The following is a 22080-nucleotide window of genomic DNA, read 5'->3' as shown; positions in this document are numbered from 1 at the left end:
TACTCCTCTCCATCATAACAGACTAATGATCTGGTTCTCCTCTCCATCATAACAGACTAATGATCTGGTTCTCCTCTCCATCATAACAGACTAATGATCTGGTTCTCCTCTCCATCATAACAGACTAATGATCTGGTTCTCCTCTCCATCATAACAGACTAATGATCTGGTTCTCCTCTCCATCATAACAGACTAATGATCTGGTTCTCCTCTCCATCATAACAGACTGATGATCTGGTTCTCCTCTCCATCATAACAGACTGATCTGGTTCTCCTCTCCATCATAACAGACTAATGATCTGGTTCTCCTCTCCATCATAACAGACTAGACATCATCTGGTTCTCCTCTCCATAATAACAGACTAATGATCTGGTTCTTCTCTCCATCATAACATATCATCATTATACATTTCTAAGAAAACTGGAAAACAAAACACTGGAAAAATAACTGTTTATAAGAGCTTTATTACGTATTTATTTCCCTCCAAATGATTCACACAAAACATATTGAGTATTTTACAGGTGTGACATGTAGTTCTCATGTTGTACACACGATGTCATCTCAGTCCTAACGTAATAGTTCCAGGAAGTGAGAGAGAGATTTGTTTGAGATTTTTGTTGTTTCTCCTTAACCTATACCATATACAGGATATATATTAGCTATGTGGAATGTAAGCACATTACTGTCATCCATTGTTTCCTGGCCATTCATTGTATTCCATCGTCCAGTTGATACATTTATAACAACTGTGTTTTGAGAACCTATCACTTAATTTCACAAGAAACGTTGATGCCCGTTCACCATTCAGGCAGGCGAGATGGTCTCCACCTTCACCTCCTTGTCCTTCACCTCCTTGTCCTTCACCTCCTTGCCCTTCACCTTGGAGGAGGAGGAGGAGCCCCACTTGCTCCAGGCCTCAGGAAGGAAAGGGATCTTCTCCAGTCTAGAGAGGTAGATGATGGGCTGGATACTACTGCTGATGTTAACGAAGGCGTACCCCACCGGCTGCACCAGGCAGCGGAACGTATCCGGAGGGTAGTGGTCCTGGAAGGGGACATCAGAACACTCAACTGCAGTGCTACGTGCAACAAATATAACAGGATTGTATCTTTGTTCATCTGGCAACATCACAGAGGACAGTGCTACTGTAGGGTTGCAACGCTCTGGTGACTTTCCCAACATCACTGAGGACAGTGCTACTGTAGGGTTGCAACGCTCTGGTGACTTTCCCAACATCACTGAGGACAGTGCTACTGTAGGGTTGCAACGCTCTGGTGACTTTCCCAACATCACTGAGGACAGTGCTACTGTAGGGTTGCAACGCTCTGGTGACTTTCGCAACATCGCTGAGGACAGTGCTACTGTAGGGTTGCAACGCTCTGGTGACTTTCCCAACATCACTGAGGACAGTGCTACTGTAGGGTTGCAACGCTCTGGTGACTTTCCCAACATCACTGAGGACAGTGCTACTGTAGGGTTGCAACGCTCTGGTGACTTTCCCAACATCACTGAGGACAGTGCTACTGTAGGGTTGCAACGCTCTGGTGACTTTCCCAACATCACTGAGGACAGTGCTACTGACAGTGCTACTAGGGTTGCAGTGCTCTGGGTTGCAACGCTCTGGTGACTTTCCCAACATCACAGAGGACAGTGCTACTGTAGGGTTGCAACGCTCTGGTGACTTTCCCAACATCACTGAGGACAGTGCTACTGTAGGGTTGCAACGCTCTGGTGACTTTCCCAACATTCACAGGTTTTTCCAGAAATCCTTGTTGCGAGTATTCTGGGTTTCCTGTTCATTCCCTTCCTATTCTGGGAATCTTCCAACCAGGATTTCTAGCAAACATGGGATTTGGGGGGAAAGTTACTGTTACTGTTCAGACCTGTAGACAAGCCATCTAGGAATGTGTCTTTATACATCAGGCAACATCATCAAGGACAAGAAATATAATCACTAGAACGGGAGTCCTCATTCAAGTCAATGGGTCAATGAGTCAATGGGAGTCAAGTCAATGGGTCAATGAGTCATTGGGAGTCAAGTCAATGAGTCAATGGGAGTCAAGTCAATGGGTCAATGGGTCTGTGATTCAATGGGAGTCAATGTGAGTCAAAACAATGGGTCAATGAGTCATTGGGAGTCAAGTCAATGGGTCAATGAGTCAATGGGAGTCAAATCAATGGGTCAATGAGTCGATGGGAGTCAAGTCAATGGGTCAATGAGAGTCAAGTCAATGGATCTGTGATTCAAAGGGAGTCGTCAATGAGTCAATGAGTCAATGAGAGTCAAGTCAATTGGTCTGTGATTCAATGGAATCAATGTGAGTCAAAACAATGGGTCAATGAGTCAATAGGAGTCAAGTCAATGGGTCAATGAGTCAATAGGAGTCAAGTCAATGGGTCAATGGGAGAAGTCAATGGGTCTGTGATTCTATCTATTCTATTTCGATGGACAATTCCCCCACCCAGGTCATCACCTCAAAAGGGAACAGAGCCACCGGAGGCAAGTAGTTGAACACGATGATGGACAGGACCGACTTCACCATCTTGAAGGCTTTCTTCTTCATGGGGTGCATGTCGTCCTTCCCAGAGCCACTAGACCTCTTCAGGGCCACCAGGATGGCTCCGTTACACAACACCATCCATCCAAACGTTGCCAGGATCGTCCCTGTGAAGACCTGAGGGTAGCAGAAGATTTATCAAAGAAATATGCAAATGCACCTTTTTGGCCGTGTTTTTATTTCGTGTTTTAACTTTAACTTTTTGTTTTAGTTGTTTTTATTAATTGATTTACGTTATTTATTTATTATGTTATACTGTGAAGTGTTACTGCTACTTTTGTCCAATATGTGCTATACAATAAAGTGGGATTGATTGATTCATCTATTGATTGAGTGATTGATTGATTTATGGATTGACCTTCTCGAAGTTGTGCAGGCCCCCGATGGTCTTGGCGGAGGCGTAGGTGAAGGTGAGCCCCAGGACCACCGCCGAGAGAGACACCCTGTACTTGGTGTCCTTCAGCTGGCCGTAGGATAGAGGGAAGAGGACCGCCACGAACCGATCCAAACAGATACAGGACAGGAACAGAGGACCGCTGGTGTCCTGGACGAGAAGAAAGTGGAGAAAAAGGAGGAGGAGGAGGGGGAGGAGGAGAAGGAGAATAGGAAGGAGGAGGAGAATAGGAAGGAGGAAAAGGAGGTGGAGGAGGAGAATAGGAAGGAGGAGAAGGAGGTGGAGGAGGAGGAGAATAGGAAGGAGGAGAAGGAGGTGGAGGAGGAGGAGAATAGGAAGGAGGACAAGGAAGTGGAGGAAAAGGAGGAGGTGGAGAAAAACAAGTTTACGTATTGTCAAATGTCACAGATGAGATGTTACGTACAAGATAGTGGCCCCCTATACCCTATATAGTGCACTACATTTGACCAGAGCCCAACGAGCACTATGTAGGGAATTGAGTGTCATTTTGGATTTAACCTCTACAACATATGTTCACATAATGTACTTCTTTTGACCAGGGCCCATATTGGTGTCCATGGGGGTGTCTATAGGGGTGTCTATAAGGGTGTCTATAGGGGTGTCCATAGGGGTGTCTATAGGGGTGTCCATAGAGATGTCCATAGGGGTGTTTATAGGGGTGTCCATAGGGGTGTCTATAGGGGTGTCCATAGAGGTGTTTATAGGGGTGTCCATAGGGGTGTCCATAGGGGTGTCTATAGGGGTGTCCATGGGGTGTCCATAAGGGTGTCTATAGGGGTGTCTATAAGGGTGTCTATAGGGGTGTCCATGGGGGTGTCTATAGGGGTGTCTATAGGGGTGTCCATAAGGGTGTCTATAGGGGTGTCCATGGGGTGTCCATGGGATGTCCATAAGGGTGTCTATAGGGGTGTCTATAGGGGTGTCCAAGGGATGTCCATAAGGGTGTCTATAGGGGTGTCTATAGGGGTGTCCAAGGGATGTCCATAAGGGTGTCCATAGGGGTGTCCATAAGGGTGTCTATAGTGGTGCCTATAGGGGTGTCCATAAGGGTGTCCATAGGGGTGTCTATAAGGGTGTCTATAGGGGTGGGTGTCCATAGGGGTGTCTATAAGGGGTGTCCATAGGGGTGTCTATAAGGGTGTATATAAGGGTGTCCATGGGGTGTCCATGGGGGTGTCCATAAGGGTGTCCATAGGGGTGTCCATGGGGGTGTCTATAGGGGTGTCCATTGGGGTGTCCATAAGGGTGTCCATAGGGGTGTCCATGGGGGTGTCTATAGGGGTGTCCATAAGGGTGTCCATGGGGGTGTCTATAGGGGTGTCTATAGGGGTGTCCATGGGGGTGTCTATAGGGGTGTCTATAGGGGTGTCCATGGGGTGTCCATAAGGGTGTCCATAGGGGTGTCTATAGGGGTGTCCATAGTGGTGTCCATAGTGGTGTCTATAGTTGTGTCTATAAGTGTTTCTATAGGGGTGTCTATAGGTGTGTCTGTAAGGGTGTCCATGGGGGTGTCCATGGGGTGTTCATAGGGGTGTCCATGTGGGTGTCTATAAGGATGTCAATGGGGGTGTCTATAAGGGTGTATATAGGGGTGTCCATGGGGGTGTCCATGGGGGTGTCTATAGGGGTGCCTATAGGGGTGTCCATGGGGTGTCCATAAGGGTTTCTATAGCGGTGCCTATAGGGGTGTCCATAAGGGTGTCCATAGGGGTGTCTATAAGGGTGTCTATAGGGGTGTCCATAGGGGTGTCCATAGGGGTGTCTATAAGGGTGTATATAATGGTGTCTATAAGGGTGTATATAGGGGTGTCCATAGGCGTGTCCATAGGGGTGTATATAGGGGTGCCTATAGGGGTGTCCATGGGGTGTCCATGAGGGTGTCCATAGGGGTGTCTATAAGGGTGTCTATAGGGGTGTCCATGGGGTGTCCATGGGGGTGTCCATGGGGGTGTCCATAAGGGTGTCCATGGGGGTGTCCATGGGGTGTCTATAGGGGTGTCCATTGGGGTGTCCATAAGGGTGTCCATAGGGGTGTCCATGGGGGTGTCTATAGGGGTGTCCATAAGGGTGTCCATGGGGGTGTCTATAGGGGTGTCTATAGGGGTGTCCATAGGGGTGTCCATGGAGGTGTCTATAGGGGTGTCTATAGGGGTGTCTATAGGGGTGTCCATAAGGGTGTCCATAAGGCTGTCCATGGGGGTGTCTATAGGGGTGTCTATAGGGGTGTCCATGGGATGTCCATAGGGGTGTCTATAAGGGTGCCTATAGGGGTCTCCATAAAGGTGTCCATAGGGGTGTCTATAGGGGTGTCCATAGTGGTGTCCATAGTGGTGTCTATAGTTGTGTCTATAAGTGTTTCTATAGGTGTGTCTGTAAGGGTGTCCATGGGGTGTTCATAGGGGTGTCCATGGGGGTGTCTATAAGGATGTCAATGGGGGTGTCTATAAGGATGTCAATTGGGGTGTCTATAGGAGTGTCCCAAGGGGTGTCCAAAGGGGTGTCCATAAGGGTGTCCATAGGGGTGTCTATAGGGGTGTCCCTAGGGGTGTCCATGGGGGTGTCTATAGGGGTGTCTATAGGGGTGTCTATAGGGGTGTCAATAGGGGTGTCCAAGGGATGTCCATAAGGGTGTCCATAGGGGTGTCCAAAGGGGTGTCCATAGGGGTGTCCATAGGGGTGTCCATAGGGGTGTCCATAAGGGTGTCCATAAGGGTGTCCATAGGGGTGTCTATAGGGGTGTCTATAGAGGTGTCCATAAGGGTGTCCATAGGGGTGTCCATAGGGTTCTGGTCAAAAGTAGTATGCTATGTAACAGGGTACAATCTCAGACGCTGAAATTCCAGAATCCAGATACATTAAATTCTCTGTTATCCAATAGCCCTGCACCTTGACGCCGAAGGAGAACATGAGAGCGGACCAGACATCCTTGCTGTGCCAGTAGTAGATGTTCAGATAGCTGAAGGGGACCATGAAGCCAAAGTAAGCGTCCATGAAGGCCAGACAGCCCAGGAAGATGTCTGAGGAGGACGGCTCCAAAATATACGGTTACGGACCAGAATCACCATGACTACCACAAGGCAAGACAACAATGTTATTAGCTAGTTTCATAGTCCGTCAGAGACAGAAATGTTTCCCTGCTCCCGACACCCAAAATATAACACACTGGAAGGAGTATAGGGTCAGGGGTCAATACCCTGGAATTATGTAAATATAAACACACTGGAAGGAGTATAGTGTCAGGGGTCAATACCCTGGAATTATGTAAATATAAGCACACTGGAAGGAGTATAGGGTCAGGGGTCAATACCCTGGAATTATGTAAATATAAACACACTGGAAGGAGTATAGGGTCAAGGGTCAATACCCTGGAATTATGTAAATATAAACACACTGGAAGGAGTATAGGGTCAAGGGTCAATACCCTGGAAAGATACAATGGTACAAGATAGTTCCTGGGATTGGAATCAGCAACCTTACGGCTACTGCTCTTACCTCTGTAACCTCTGGGCTACCTACCTAAGATGTTAGCGGGGAGTCCCAGGAACACGTTGAAGGTCTGAACAGACAGGTCGAAGAGGATCCCTGACACATTCTCCTCACACCCATGAAACACACTGAAGGGTTTGACCGTAGCGTTGGTCACGAGGTCAGTAACAGCACTGTGGAGAGCAGTGGGGAGGCTGGTGGTGTTGAGTGATGAATATAGAGTGAGAGGATCCTCCATGGTTTACTTTACACACCGCAGAGGTCAGAGGTCAGATTAAACAAGACTGATGGAGATTGATTTATGAATTGATCTAGTATATACATAATACATTATTACTAAGGGTTAAATTTGACAGGTGTGCAACCATGGTCTGTCACTAATAGATGTACAGTATGACAAACCGTCATGAATAATCAACGTAATGCATAAATTATCCAGCAAATGTCCATAGTAAAATCTCATTTAGATGATTGTATATGTGTTAATCTCCAAAGTCCTAGTTTAACCTTATAGTGGGGAACTGACCCACAACTAAGGAATTAAGCATCACTAAGTATGCTTCCATTTGCCAATGTTTTCATGTCAAATATATCTGTATATATATAGTCCCCTTTAACATCATGGTGTAGCACCTTATTAAGGCCCAGAGCAGTCAAAATTCAGCTTTTTCTGTGTTTTGTATCATATTGTACACCAGCTGATGAAACTAACACTGTAAAAGTGTGAAAATATGTATTAGTGTTATTTTCTATTAGTTGCTGGTAGAAACTATAATCTACCTACTAAACATCAGGTTTTGGGTTTCAGCTTGACCGGTGACGTCACCAGGCGGTATACGTTGTAATAGACCGGTGACGTCACCAGGCGGTATACGTTGTAATAGACCGGTGACGTCACCAGGCGGTATACGTTGTAATAGACCGGTGACGTCACCAGGCGGTATACGTTGTAATAGACCGGTGACGTCACCAGGCGGTATACGTTGTAATAGACCGGTGACGTCACCAGGCGGTATACGTTGTAATAGACCGGTGACGTCACCAGGCGGTATACGTTGTAATAGACCGGTGACGTCACCAGGCGGTATACGTTGTAATAGACCGGTGACGTCACCAGGCGGTATACGTTGTAATAGACCGGTGACGTCACCAGGCGGTATACGTTGTAATAGACCGGTGACGTCACCAGGCGGTATACGTTGTAATAGACCGGTGACGTCACCAGGCGGTATACGTTGGAATAGACCGGTGGCGTCACCAGGCGGTATACGTTGTAATAGACCGGTGGCGTCACCAGGCGGTATACGTTGTAATAGACCGGTGCGTCACCAGGCGGTATACGTTGTAATAGACCGGTGGCGTCACCAGGCGGTATACGTTGTAATAGACCGGTGGCGTCACCAGGCGGTGGCGTACGTTGTAATAGACCGGTGGCGTCACCAGGCGGTATACGTTGTAATAGACCGGTGACGTCACCAGGCGGTATACGTTGTAATAGACCGGTGGCGTCACCAGGCGGTATACGTTGTAATAGACCGGTGCAGCGTCACCAGGCGGTATACGTTGTAATAGACCGGTGGCGTCACCAGGCGGTATACGTTGTAATAGACCGGTGACGTCACCAGGCGGTATACGTTGTAATAGACCGGTGACGTCACCAGGCGGTATACGTTGTAATAGACCGGTGACGTCACCAGGCGGTATACGTTGTAATAGACCGGTGACGTCACCAGGCGGTATACGTTGTAATAGACCGGTGACGTCACCAGGCGGTATACGTTGTAATAGACCGGTGACGTCACCAGGCGGTATACGTTGTAATAGACCGGTGACGTCACCAGGCGGTATACGTTGTAATAGACCGGTGACGTCACCCAGGCGGTCACCATACGTTGTAATAGACCGGTGACGTCACCAGGCGGTATACGTTGTAATAGACCGGTGACGTCACCAGGCGGTATACGTTGGAATAGACCGGTGACGTCACCAGGCGGTATACGTTGTAATAGACCGGTGGCGTCACCAGGCGGTATACGTTGTAATAGACCGGTGACGTCACCAGGCGGTATACGTTGTACGTTGTAATAGACCGGTGACGTCACCAGGCGGTATACGTTGTAATAGACCGGTGACGTCACCAGGCGGTATACGTTGTAATAGACCGGTGACGTCACCAGGCGGTATACGTTGTAATAGACCGGTGACGTCACCAGGCGGTATACGTTGTAATAGACCGGTGACGTCACCAGGCGGTATACGTTGTAATAGACCGGTGACGTCACCAGGCGGTATACGTTGTAATAGACCGGTGACGTCACCAGGCGGTATACGTTGTAATAGACCGGTGACGTCACCAGGCGGTATACGTTGTAATAGACCGGTGACGTCACCAGGCGGTATACGTTGTAATAGACCGGTGACGTCACCAGGCGGTATACGTTGTAATAGACCGGTGACGTCACCAGGCGGTATACGTTGTAATAGACCGGTGACGTCACCAGGCGGTATACGTTGTAATAGACCGGTGACGTCACCAGGCGGTATACGTTGTAATAGACCGGTGACGTCACCAGGCGGTATACGTTGTAATAGACCGGTGACGTCACCAGGCGGTATACGTTGTAATAGACCGGTGACAAAGAGAGTTTCAAACCTCATTCAGAATCCCAGACAGTCAAAGAAAAATGTATTGCTCGAATTTTTTGTTGTTGTTGCTAAAAAGCACATTTTGTAAATGTTTGACAAATATTAATGTAAAACTATCACAGTAAGGTAAGTTAATTGTTACTCAGAAAGGATTTGATATTGAGATAAAAAGGGCTGCATTGGACCTTTAAAGGACCCGGAGTTGATCCCTCCCTTTTTTTGAGCTGTTAAATGAATGATATTTAGCCGTTGATTCTTGCAGAATAAAATGTATAAATTCCTCATGAGCTTAGTTCAGCTGTCATTCCCCATCAGAACCCAAAATATAACCTTTTTTTAATACAATGTTTGTAAACAAAGTAAATGTAAACAAACTACTGTACAGCCTCAAAACACGGGTTAAAACTATAATGTTGATATCATGGATGGTCAGTCCTTGTACCCATAGCTCTGTCTGTGAATTTAAGTGGCTATATTTTTAAGTGGCTATAACCCCATCCCTCGCCTGTTAACCAAATGGCCAAGTGGCTGGGTACCGCTTGGTTATTGTTCAAACTGCGGTCTGACCCTTTAACAGAAAGTTCCTTCCCAGCGAGTGTTCTCGTAATTAAACCAGAGACTCTCAGCTGAGCTGCAGTACGTGTGGGCCTCTGTGTCACGATCCTCTTCAGTCACACAGACAGCTGATAAACAGCAAACGGGCCTCCCTGCAGGCTATTGTTCTGTTATTCTGGCTCTACCAAGGAGCTCTCTGTGGAACTGACAGTCTCCAATGACACGCTAGAACACTTTCGAGAGCTGAAACAATGTGTAAACTGTGTGCACAGGGAACTGTTCTGTTATTCTGGCTCAATTAGGGACTATAGGGAAGGTTTCTCTTTACCCAGAACGGATGTTCTCTGGAGAATTAAACTGTGTGCACAGGGAATACACCCTCGCCTGAGGACCACTGGGAGACGAGGACCGCCCCTATTGCACCTGGATAAAAGGACTTGCAGGTCTCTAAACAGGTCTGGGGAAGGCAGTATTAATGCTACTCCAACAGGTCTGGGGAAGGCAGTATCAATGCTACTCCATCAGGTCTGGGGAAGGCAGTATCAATGCTGCTCGAACAGGTCTGGGGAAGGCAGTATCAATGCTGCTCAAACAGGTCTGGGGAAGGCAGTATTGCTGCTACTCCAACAGGTCTGGGGAAGGCAGTATCAATGCTGCTCCAACAGGTCTGGGGAAGGCAGTATTGATGCTACTCCAACAGGTTTGGGGAAGGCAGTATTGATGCTGCTCCAACAGATCTGGGAAAGGCAGTATCAATGCTACTCCAACAGGTCTGGGGAAGGCAGTATTGATGCTGCTCCAACAGGTTTGGGGAAGGCAGTATTGATGCTGCTCCAACAGATCTGGGAAAGGCAGTATTGATGCTACTCCAACAGGTCTGGGGAAGGCAGTATTGATGCTGCTCCAACAGATCTGGGAAAGGCAGTATTGATGCTACTCCAACAGGTCTGGGAAAGGCAGTATTGATGCTGCTCCAACAGGTTTGGGGAAGGCAGTAGCGATGCTGCTCCAACAGGTCGATGCTACTGTATCTTAGCCATCCACTACATACATATCTTTGATGTATCTTTTGCTGTAAAGTCCATATTAACAGTACCAGGGGCTCTTCATATTTGACAACCTGCTGTAAAGTCCATATTAACAGTACCAGGGGCTCTTCATATTTGACAACCTGCTGTAAAGTCCATATTAACAGTACCAGGGGCTCTTCATATTTGACAACCTGCTATAAAGTCCATATTAACAGTACCAGGGGCTCTTCATATTTGACAACCTGCTGTAAAGTCCATATTAACAGTACCAGGGGCTCTTCATATTTGACAACCTGCTGTAAAGTCCATATTAACAGTACCAGGGGCTCTTCATATTTGACAACCTGCTGTAAAGTCCATATTAACAGTACCAGGGGCTCTTCATATTTGACAACCTGCTGTAAAGTCCATATTAACAGTACCAGGGGCTCTTCATATTTGACAACCTGCTGTAAAGTCCATATAAACAGTACCAGGGGCTCTTCATATTTGACAACCTGCTATAAAGTCCATATTAACAGTACCAGGGGCTCTTCATCTTTGACAACCTGCTGTAAAGTCCATATTAACAGTACCAGGCTCTTCATCTTTGACAACCTGCTATAAAGTCCATATTAACAGTACCAGGGGCTCTTCATCTTTGACAACCTGCTATAAAGTCCATATTAACAGTACCAGGCTCTTCATCTTTGACCTCTACGTTTCCTGGTTGGCAAAGTACCAGGATGTTGTTTTTTGTTGGTTTTGGATCTGAATTTAGAGAACTGAATTTGAAAACTGAATCAGAATGCATCTCAGAAGTTGAATATACGAAACGTTGATCAGTCCATTGTTGATACAGTCCCTAAATGTTTCACGTCAGCAGTCAAGTTGTCAAGATACTGGACTTTTAAGAAGAAACGTGTTATAATGATGCAAATTGCACTTAACAAAAACATTATTCAATTAAAATTGCTTGACTGCTGACATGCAAATCATTTTGGGACTGTATCAACAGTGGACTAATGAGAACAAAATAGATAGTTTGAGTCATGTTGCCTTTCAAACATAAACAAATATTACATTCAAATTCAATACCTTAACCCAAATTCAATACCTTAGACCCAAATGCAATACCTTAAACCCAAATTCAATACCTTAAACCCAAATTCAATACCTTAACCCAAATTCAATACCTTAGACCCAAATGCAATACCTTAAACCCAAATTCAATACCTTAAACCCAAATGCAATACCTTAGACCCAAATTCAATACCTTAGACCCAAATGCAATACCTTAAACCCAAATTCAATACCTTAAACCCAAATTCAATACCTTAACCCCAAATTCAATACCTTAAACCCAAATTCAATACCTTAAACCCAAATTCAATACCTTAAACCCACATCCAATACCTTAGACCCAAATTCAATACCTTAGACCCAAATTCAATACCTTAAACCCAAATTCAATACCTTAAACCCAAATTCAATACCTTAAACCCACATTCAATACCTTAGACCCAAATTCAATACCTTAGACCCAAATTCAATACCTTAAACCCCAATTCAATACCTTAAACCCAAATTCAATACCTTAAACCCACATTCAATACCTTAGACCCAAATTCAATACCTTAGACCCAAATTCAATACCTTAAACCCCAATTCAATACCTTAAACCCAAATTCAATACCTTAAACCCAAATTCAATACCTTAAACCCAAATTCAATACTTTAAACCCACATCCAATACCTTAGACCCAAATTCAATACCTTAGACCCAAATTCAATACCTTAGACCCAAATTCAATACCTTAAACCCAAATTCAATACCTTAACCCCAAATTCAATACCTTAAACCCAAATGCAATACCTTAAACCCAAATTCAATACCTTAAACCCACATCCAATACCTTAGACCCAAATTCAATACCTTAGACCCAAATTCAATACCTTAAACCCAAATTCAATACCTTAAACCCAAATTCAATACCTTAAACCCACATTCAATACCTTAGACCCAAATTCAATACCTTAGACCCAAATTCAATACCTTAAACCCCAATTCAATACCTTAAACCCAAATTCAATACCTTAAACCCACATTCAATCCCTTAAACCCAAATTCAATACCTTAAACCCAAGTTCAATACCTTAAACCCAAGTTCAATACCTTAAACCCAAATTCAATACCTTAAACCCAAATTCAATACCTTAAACCCAAACCCAAATCTAGGCCCTCTCCTATTCTCGCTATACACCAAGTCACTTGGCTCTGTCATAACCTCACATGGTCTCTCCTATCATTGCTATGCAGACGACACACAATTAATCTTCTCCTTTCCCCCTTCTGATGACCAGGTGGCGAATCGCATCTCTGCATGTCTGGCAGGCATATCAGTGTGGATGACGGATCACCACCTCAAGCTGAACTTCGGCAAGACGGAGCTGCTCTTCCTCCCGGGGAAGGACTGCCCGTTCCATGATCTCGCCATCACGGTTGACAACTCCATTGTGTCCTCCTCCCAGAGCGCTAAGAACCTTGGCGTGATCCTGGACAACACCCTGTCGTTCTCAACTAACATCAAGGCGGTGGCCCGTTCCTGTAGGTTCATGCTCTACAACATCCGCAGAGTACGACCCTGCCTCACACAGGAAGCGGCACAGGTCCTAATCCAGGCACTTGTCATCTCCCGTCTGGATTACTGCAACTCGCTGTTGGCTGGGCTCCCTGCCTGTGCCATTAAACCCCTACAACTCATCCAGAACGCCGCAGCCCGTCTGGTGTTCAACCTTCCCAAGTTCTCTCACGTCACCCCGCTCCTCCGCTCTCTCCACTGGCTTCCAGTTGAAGCTCGCATCCGCTACAAGACCATGGTGCTTGCCTACGGAGCTGTGAGGGGAACGGCACCTCAGTACCTCCAGGCTCTGATCAGGCCCTACACCCAAATAAGGGCACTGCGTTCATCCACCTCTGGCCTGCTCGCCTCCCTACCACTGAGGAAGTACAGTTCCCGCTCAGCCCAGTCAAAACTGTTCGCTGCTCTGGCTCCCCAATGGTGGAACAAACTCCCTCACGACGCCAGGACAGCGGAGTCAATCACCACCTTCCGGAGACACCTGAAACCCCACCTCTTTAAGGAATACCTAGGATAGGATAAAGTAATCCTTCTCACCCCCCTTAAAATATGTAGATGCACTATTGTAAAGTGGCTGTTCCACTGGATGTCATAAGGTGAATGCACCAATTTGTAAGTCGCTCTGGATAAGAGCGTCTGCTAAATGACTTAAATGTAAATGTAAATGTAAATGCAATACCTTAAACCCAAATCCAATACCTTAAACCCAAATTCAATACCTTAAACCCAAATTCAATACCTTAGACCCAAATTCAATACCTTAAACCCAAATTCAATACCTTAAACCCAAATTCAATACCTTAACCCCAAATTCAATACCTTAAACCCAAATTCAATACCTTAGACCCAAATTCAATACCTTAAACCCAAATTCAATACCTTAAACCCAAAATCAAAATGATTAAATTCTGTCTGAAATGGCTCCCTGTCCCTGTCTCAGTCCCTTATAGGCATCTACTCTGTATACAGAGATGTTTCAGCGAACCACATGAGATGTGTTGTGAATGACCTTACCTGAGACCTGGAGACGTATGTACCCCCCCTCTCTCCCCCCCCCCAGGGCAGAACCTCTCCAGTGGGACCACTCAGTCAGATGAACACACGGAGAGGAGAGGCTGTTTGTCACACCGACTCCCTAGAGAAGCCGGGCTTTAATAAACTGTGTTTTTCATCCTCTAGTCATAACAACCGGTGAACAGGACGGCTGATGGGTAGAACGGTTTGGGTTCAGGAAGCAGCGACTAAATATCACAGAATTACAAGTCCTTGTGTAATAACTGGTTGTGTTGAATAGAAACGTCATTTAGAAAGAATATTTAAATCTAATTTTACATGAGTCAAATAGAATGGATGGGTTAAATGATAATATACCGCAGTAACTTTCTCCTGACTTACGGGAAATAAAAGACTAGATGATTTACCAACTATTCTTTAAGGGACAATCAGCCATTGCTACATCCATTTTCTTGGGACTAAATTAATAATAGATACCCATATATTCTTGAAGAATAAAACTTATTTAATGCCTCATCAGCTTAGTTCAACAGTCACAACCCCATCAGAAACCCCAAACATGATCTTGTTTTACTCCAATGTTTTGTAGACAAAGTAAATGTAAACAAACCTCAAAACCTGTTTTTTTTAAATGATCAAATGTTGATATCATGGATGTTTAGTCCTTTGCTTCCATAGCAGTGTGTCTCCAGCCCCCACAACCCCTCAGCTTTTTACCGAAAACAACTCTTTGTTGATGTTTTTAACTGCTGATTGCATCTTTAGGGCTCTCTTCATTCTGTATGACTGAAACATTTCAGATCACCTTCACAGTTATATTGTAGTGTTTACTGTGAATGCATCTTTAGGGCTCTCTTCATTCTGTATGACTGAAACATTTCAGATCACCTTCACAGTTATATTGTAGTGTTTACTGTGAATGCATCTTTAGGGCTTTCTTCATTCTGTATGACTGAAACATTTCAGATCACCTTCACAGTTATATTGCAGTGTTTACTGTGAATGCATCTTTAGGGCTTTCTTCATTCTGTATGACTGAAACATTTCAGATCACCTTCACAGTTATATTGTAGTGTTTACTGTGAATGCATCTTTAGGGCTTTCTTCATTCTGTATGACTGAAACATTTCAGATCACCTTTACAGTTATATTGTAGTGTTTACTGTGAATGCATCTTTAGGGCTTTCTTCATTCTGTATGACTGAAACATTTCAGATCACCTTGACAGTTATATTGTAGTGTTTACTGTGAATGCATCTTTAGGGCTCTCTTCATTCTGTATGACTGAAACATTTCAGATCACCTTTACAGTTATATTGCAGTGTTTACTGTGAATGCATCTTTAGGGCTTTCTTCATTCTGTATGACTGAAACATTTCAGATCACCTTTACAGTTATATTGCAGTGTTTACTGTGAATGCATCTTTAGGGCTTTCTTCATTCTGTATGACTGAAACATTTCAGATCACCTTGACAGTTATATTGCAGTGTTTACTGTGAATGCATCTTTAGGGCTCTCTTCATTCTGTATGACTGAAACATTTCAGATCACCTTCACAGTTATATTGTAGTGTTTACTGTGAATGCATCTTTAGGGCTTTCTTCATTCTGTATGACTGAAACATTTCAGATCACCTTCACAGTTATATTGCAGTGTTTACTGTGAATGCATCTTTAGGGCTTTCTTCATTCTGTATGACTGAAACATTTCAGATCACCTTCACAGTTATATTGTAGTGTTTACTGTGAATGCATCTTTAGGGCTCTCTTCATTCTGTATGACTGAAACATTTCAGATCACCTTGACAGTTATATTGTAGTGTTTACTGTGAATGCATCTTTAGGGCTTTCTTCATTCTGTATGACTGAAACATTTCAGATCACCTTCACAGTTATATTGCAGTGTTTACTGTGAATGCATCTTTAGGGCTTTCTTCATTCTGTATGACTGAAACATTTCAGATCACCTTCACAGTTATATTGTAGTGTTTACTGTGAATGCATCTTTAGGGCTCTCTTCATTCTGTATGACTGAAACATTTCAGATCACCTTGACAGTTATATTGTAGTGTTTACTGTGAATGCATCTTTAGGGCTCTCTTCATTCTGTATGACTGAAACATTTCAGATCACCTTGACAGTTATATTGCAGTGTTTACTGTGAATGCAGTCCCCCGCTAACAGGACCCACCAGAACATCGCCCTTACATGTCAATCAAGCTGTAAAGCTGAACGTCTGCGATACGGATTGAATGGAGCCCTTACCACAGCATCTACATGAACATACCCCATCCGCTGTTAACCCACAGCATCTACATGAACATACCCCATCCGCTGTTAACCCACAGCATCTACATGAACATACCCCATCCGCTGTTAACCCACAGCATCTACATGAACATACCCCATCCGCTGTTAACCCACAGCATCTACATGAACATACCCCATCCGCTGTTAACCCACAGCATCTACATGAACATACCCCATCCGCTGTTAACCCACAGCATCTACATGAACATACCCCATCCGCTGTTAACCCACAGCATCTACATGAACATACCCCATCCGCTGTTAACCCACAGCATCTACATGAACATACCCCATCCGCTGTTAACCCACAGCATCTACATGAACATACCCCATCCGCTGTTAACCCACAGCATCTACATGAACATACCCCATCCGCTGTTAACCCACAGCATCTACATGAACATACCCCATCCGCTGTTAACCCACAGCATCTACATGAACATACCCCATCCGCTGTTAACCCACAGTATCTACATGAACATACCCCATCCGCTGTTAACCCACAGTATCTACATGAACATACCCCATCCGCTGTTAACCCACAGCATCTACATGAACATACCCCATCCGCTGTTAACCCACAGTATCTACATGAACATACCCCATCCGCTGTTAACCCACAGTATCTACATGAACATACCCCATCCGCTGTTAACCCACAGCATCTACATGAACATACCCCATCCGCTGTTAACCCACAGTATCTACATGAACATACCCCATCCGCTGTTAACCCACAGCATCTACATGAACATACCCCATCCGCTGTTAACCCACAGTATCTACATGAACATACCCCATCCGCTGTTAACCCACAGCATCTACATGAACATACCCCATCCGCTGTTAACCCACAGTATCTACATGAACATACCCCATCCGCTGTTAACCCACAGCATCTACATGAACATACCCCATCCGCTGTTAACCCACAGTATCTACATGAACATACCCCATCCGCTGTTAACCCACAGCATCTACATGAACATACCCCATCCGCTGTTAACCCACAGCATCTACATGAACATACCCCATCCGCTGTTAACCCACAGTATCTACATGAACATACCCCATCCGCTGTTAACCCACAGCATCTACATGAACATACCCCATCCGCTGTTAACCCACAGCATCTACATGAACATACCCCATCCGCTGTTAACCCACAGCATCTACATGAACATACCCCATCCGCTGTTAACCCACAGCATCTACATGAACATACCCCATCCGCTGTTAACCCACAGCATCTACATGAACATACCCCATCCGCTGTTAACCCACAGCATCTACATGAACATACCCCATCCGCTGTTAACCCACAGCATCTACATGAACATACCCCATCCGCTGTTAATCCACAGCATCTACATGAACATACCCCATCCGCTGTTAACCCACAGCATCTACATGAACATACCCCATCCGCTGTTAACCCACAGCATCTACATGAACATACCCCATCCGCTGTTAACCCACAGCATCTACATGAACATACCCCATCCGCTGTTAACCCACAGCATCTACATGAACATACCCCATCCGCTGTTAACCCACAGCATCTACATGAACATACCCCATCCGCTGTTAACCCACAGCATCTACATGAACATACCCCATCCGCTGTTAACCCACAGCATCTACATGAACATACCCCATCCGCTGTTAACCCACAGCATCTACATGAACATACCCCATCCGCTGGTAACCCACAGTATCTACATGAACATACCCCATCCGCTGTTAACCCACAGCATCTACATGAACATACCCCATCCGCTGTTAACCCACAGCATCTACATGAACATACCCCATCCGCTGTTAACCCACAGCATCTACATGAACATACCCCATCCGCTGTTAACCCACAGCATCTACATGAACATACCCCATCCGCTGTTAACCCACAGCATCTACATGAACATACCCCATCCGCTGTTAACCCACAGCATCTACATGAACATACCCCATCCGCTGTTAACCCACAGCATTTACATGAACATACCCCATCCGCTGTTAACCCACAGCATCTACATGAACATACCCCATCCGCTGTTAACCCACAGCATCTACATGAACATACCCCATCCGCTGTTAACCCACAGTATCTACATGAACATACCCCATCCGCTGTTAACCCACAGCATCTACATGAACATACCCCATCCGCTGTTAACCCACAGCATCTACATGAACATACCCCATCCGCTGTTAACCCACAGTATCTACATGAACATACCCCATCCGCTGTTAACCCACAGCATCTACATGAACATACCCCATCCGCTGTTAACCCACAGCATCTACATGAACATACCCCATCCGCTGTTAACCCACAGCATCTACATGAACATACCCCATCCGCTGTTAACCCACAGCATCTACATGAACATACCCCATCCGCTGTTAACCCACAGCATCTACATGAACATACCCCATCCGCTGGTAACCCACAGCATCTACATGAACATACCCCATCCGCTGTTAACCCACAGCATCTACATGAACATACCCCATCCGCTGTTAACCCACAGCATCTACATGAACATACCCCATCCGCTGTTAACCCACAGCATCTACATGAACATACCCCATCCGCTGTTAACCCACAGCATCTACATGAACATACCCCATCCGCTGTTAACCCACAGCATCTACATGAACATACCCCATCCGCTGGTAACCCACAGTATCTACATGAACATACCCCATCCGCTGTTAACCCACAGCATCTACATGAACATACCCCATCCGCTGTTAACCCACAGCATCTACATGAACATACCCCATCCGCTGTTAACCCACAGCATCTACATGAACATACCCCATCCGCTGTTAACCCACAGCATCTACATGAACATACCCCATCCGCTGTTAACCCACAGCATCTACATGAACATACCCCATCCGCTGTTAACCCACAGCATCTACATGAACATACCCCATCCGCTGTTAACCCACAGCATCTACATGAACATACCCCATCGATGCAGAGCATTCAGTGAGATATATCTGACTCTGACATCATCATCTCAACTGGAATTACAGTAAGATACTTTTATTGATGCATTTTTAGTTGATCAATACATTCCTATCAAACCGTCTTGAACCCTCTACTGCTGTAGCTTTCAGAGCTGACTGTTATTATTGTCTCTCTGATGCGTTCAGTAAAATAACCTTCGGTGACCCGCCTGAATCGATTATCAAACGCCATCCATCGTTTACACTCGTTGTGTGCGTTGATTCCACACCTTCCATACAAAACACAGAAGCACCTTTAACACATGATTTTGTATCAGGGATTTTCAACTTACCGAAGAGAAGGTGATGTCCTTCAGAGTTGATCTATATCGTCCCAAGTGTGAAACAATATCATCCAGGATCTGTCTGAATGTGAGAAGAGTTTCATTTATACACATGATCTGAAGCCTGAGGGACTGTGGACAACAGGGGAGGAGGGGAGGATCTCCCAGAGGATGTGAACCCCATGGGGACAGACAGGTGTATGACGTGCAGCGAAGCTCAGGTGTTTGTTCACCAGCGGCTCTGGAGTCTCCAACTCAATGCTTCACCAGCCAATGGGGACAGACAGGTGTAGTGTACAGGTGTAGTATACAGGTGTAGTGTTTAGGTTTAGTGTACAGGTGTAGTATACAGGTGTAGTGTACAGGTGTAGTGTACAAGTGTAGTATACAGGTGTAGTATACCTGTGTAGTATACAGGTGTAGTGTACAGGTGTAGAATACAGGTGTAGTATACAGGTGTAGTGTACAGGTGTAGTGTACAGGTGTAGTATACAGGTGTAGTATACAGGTGTAGTGTACAGGTGTAGTGTGCAGGTGTAGTATACAGGTGTAGTATACAGGTGTAGTGTACAGGTGTAGTGTACAGGTGTAGTATACAGGTGTAGTGTACAGGTGTAGTATACAGGTGTAGTGTACAGGTGTAGTATACAGGTCTAGTGTACAGGTGTAGTGTACAGGTGTAGTATACAGGTGTAGTATGCAGGTGTAGTATACAGGTCTAGTATACAGGTGTAGTGTACAGGTGTAGTGTACAGGTGTAGTGTACAGGTGTAGTATACAGGTTCTAGTATACAGGTGTAGTGTACAGGTGTAGTATACAGGTGTAGTGTACAGGTGTAGTATACAGGTGTAGTGTACAGGTGTAGTATACAGGTGTAGTATACAGGTGTAGTGTACAGGTGTAGTGTACAGGTGTAGTATACAGGTGTAGTGTACAGGTGTAGTATACAGGTGTAGTGCACAGGTGTAGTGTACAGGTGTAGTGTACAGGTGTAGTGTACAGGTGTAGTGTACAGGTGTAGTATACAGGTGTAGTGTACAGGTGTAGTATACAGGTGTAGTATACAGGTGTAGTATACAGGTGTAGTGTACAGGTGTAGTGTACAGGTGCAGTGTACAGGTGTAGTATACAGGTCTAGTATACAGGTGTAGTGTACAGGTGTAGTATACAGGTGTAGTATACAGGTGTAGTGTACAGGTGTAGTGTACAGGTGTAGTATACAGGTGTAGTGTACAGGTGTAGTGTACAGGTGTAGTGTACAGGTGTAGTATACAGGTGTAGTATACAGGTGTAGTGTACAGGTGTAGTGTACAGGTGTAGTGTACAGGTGTAGTGTACAGGTGTAGTATACAGGTGTAGTGCACAGGTGTAGTGTACAGGTGTAGTATACAGGTGTAGTGTACAGGTGTAGTGTACAGGTGTAGTGTACAGGTGTAGTGTACAGGTGTAGTGTACAGGTCTAGTGTACAGGTGTAGTGTTCAGGTGTAGTATACAGGTGTAGTATACAGGTGTAGTATACAGGTGTAGTGTACAGGTGTAGTGTACAGGTGCAGTGTACAGGTGTAGTATACAGGTCTAGTATACAGGTGTAGTGTACAGGTGTAGTATACAGGTGTAGTATACAGGTGTAGTGTACAGGTGTAGTGTACAGGTGTAGTATACAGGTGTAGTATACAGGTGTAGTGTACAGGTGTAGTGTACAGGTGTAGTGTACAGGTGTAGTATATATGTGTAGTATACAGGTGTAGTATACAGGTGTAGTGTACAGGTGTAGTGTACAGGTGTAGTGTACAGGTGTAGTATACAGGTATAGTGTACAGGTGTAGTGTGTAGGTGTAGTGTATAGGTGTAGGGTACAGGTGTAGTGTACAGGTGTAGTGTACAGGTGTAGTGTACAGGTGTAGTATACAGGTGTAGTGTACAGGTGTAGTATACAGGTGTAGTGTACAGGTGTAGTATACAGGTGTAGTGTACAGGTGTAGTATACAGGTGTAGTGTACAGGTGTAGTGTACAGGTGTAGTATACAGGTGTAGTGTACAGGTGTAGTATACAGGTGTAGTGTACAGGTGTAGTGTACAGGTGTAGTGTACAGGTGTTGTATACAGGTGTAGTGTACAGGTGTAGTGTACAGGTGT

General features: G+C 45.1%; 1 protein-coding gene across 1 annotated transcript; it reads right to left on the bottom strand.

The window, feature by feature from the left end:
• Positions 1-805: 805 nt before the first annotated feature.
• LOC124022007 lies at positions 806-20008 on the bottom strand. Its single transcript, XM_046337062.1, has 7 exons — positions 19952-20008; positions 6491-6704; positions 6225-6250; positions 5861-6004; positions 2918-3103; positions 2476-2676; positions 806-1045 (listed from the first exon to the last, which is right to left on the bottom strand). Exons 2-7 carry the CDS (start codon positions 6696-6698, stop codon positions 806-808), a joined length of 1005 nt encoding a protein of 334 aa, XP_046193018.1. The 5' UTR covers positions 6699-6704; positions 19952-20008.
• Between the last annotated feature and the right edge of the window lie 2072 nt (positions 20009-22080).

This window comes from Oncorhynchus gorbuscha, unplaced genomic scaffold (genome assembly GCF_021184085.1).
Source record: "Oncorhynchus gorbuscha isolate QuinsamMale2020 ecotype Even-year unplaced genomic scaffold, OgorEven_v1.0 Un_scaffold_1255, whole genome shotgun sequence".
Taxonomy (NCBI): domain Eukaryota; kingdom Metazoa; phylum Chordata; class Actinopteri; order Salmoniformes; family Salmonidae; genus Oncorhynchus; species Oncorhynchus gorbuscha.
The sequence above is the reverse complement of the archived record's forward strand: the minus strand, read 5'-3'. Positions and strand labels throughout refer to the sequence as shown.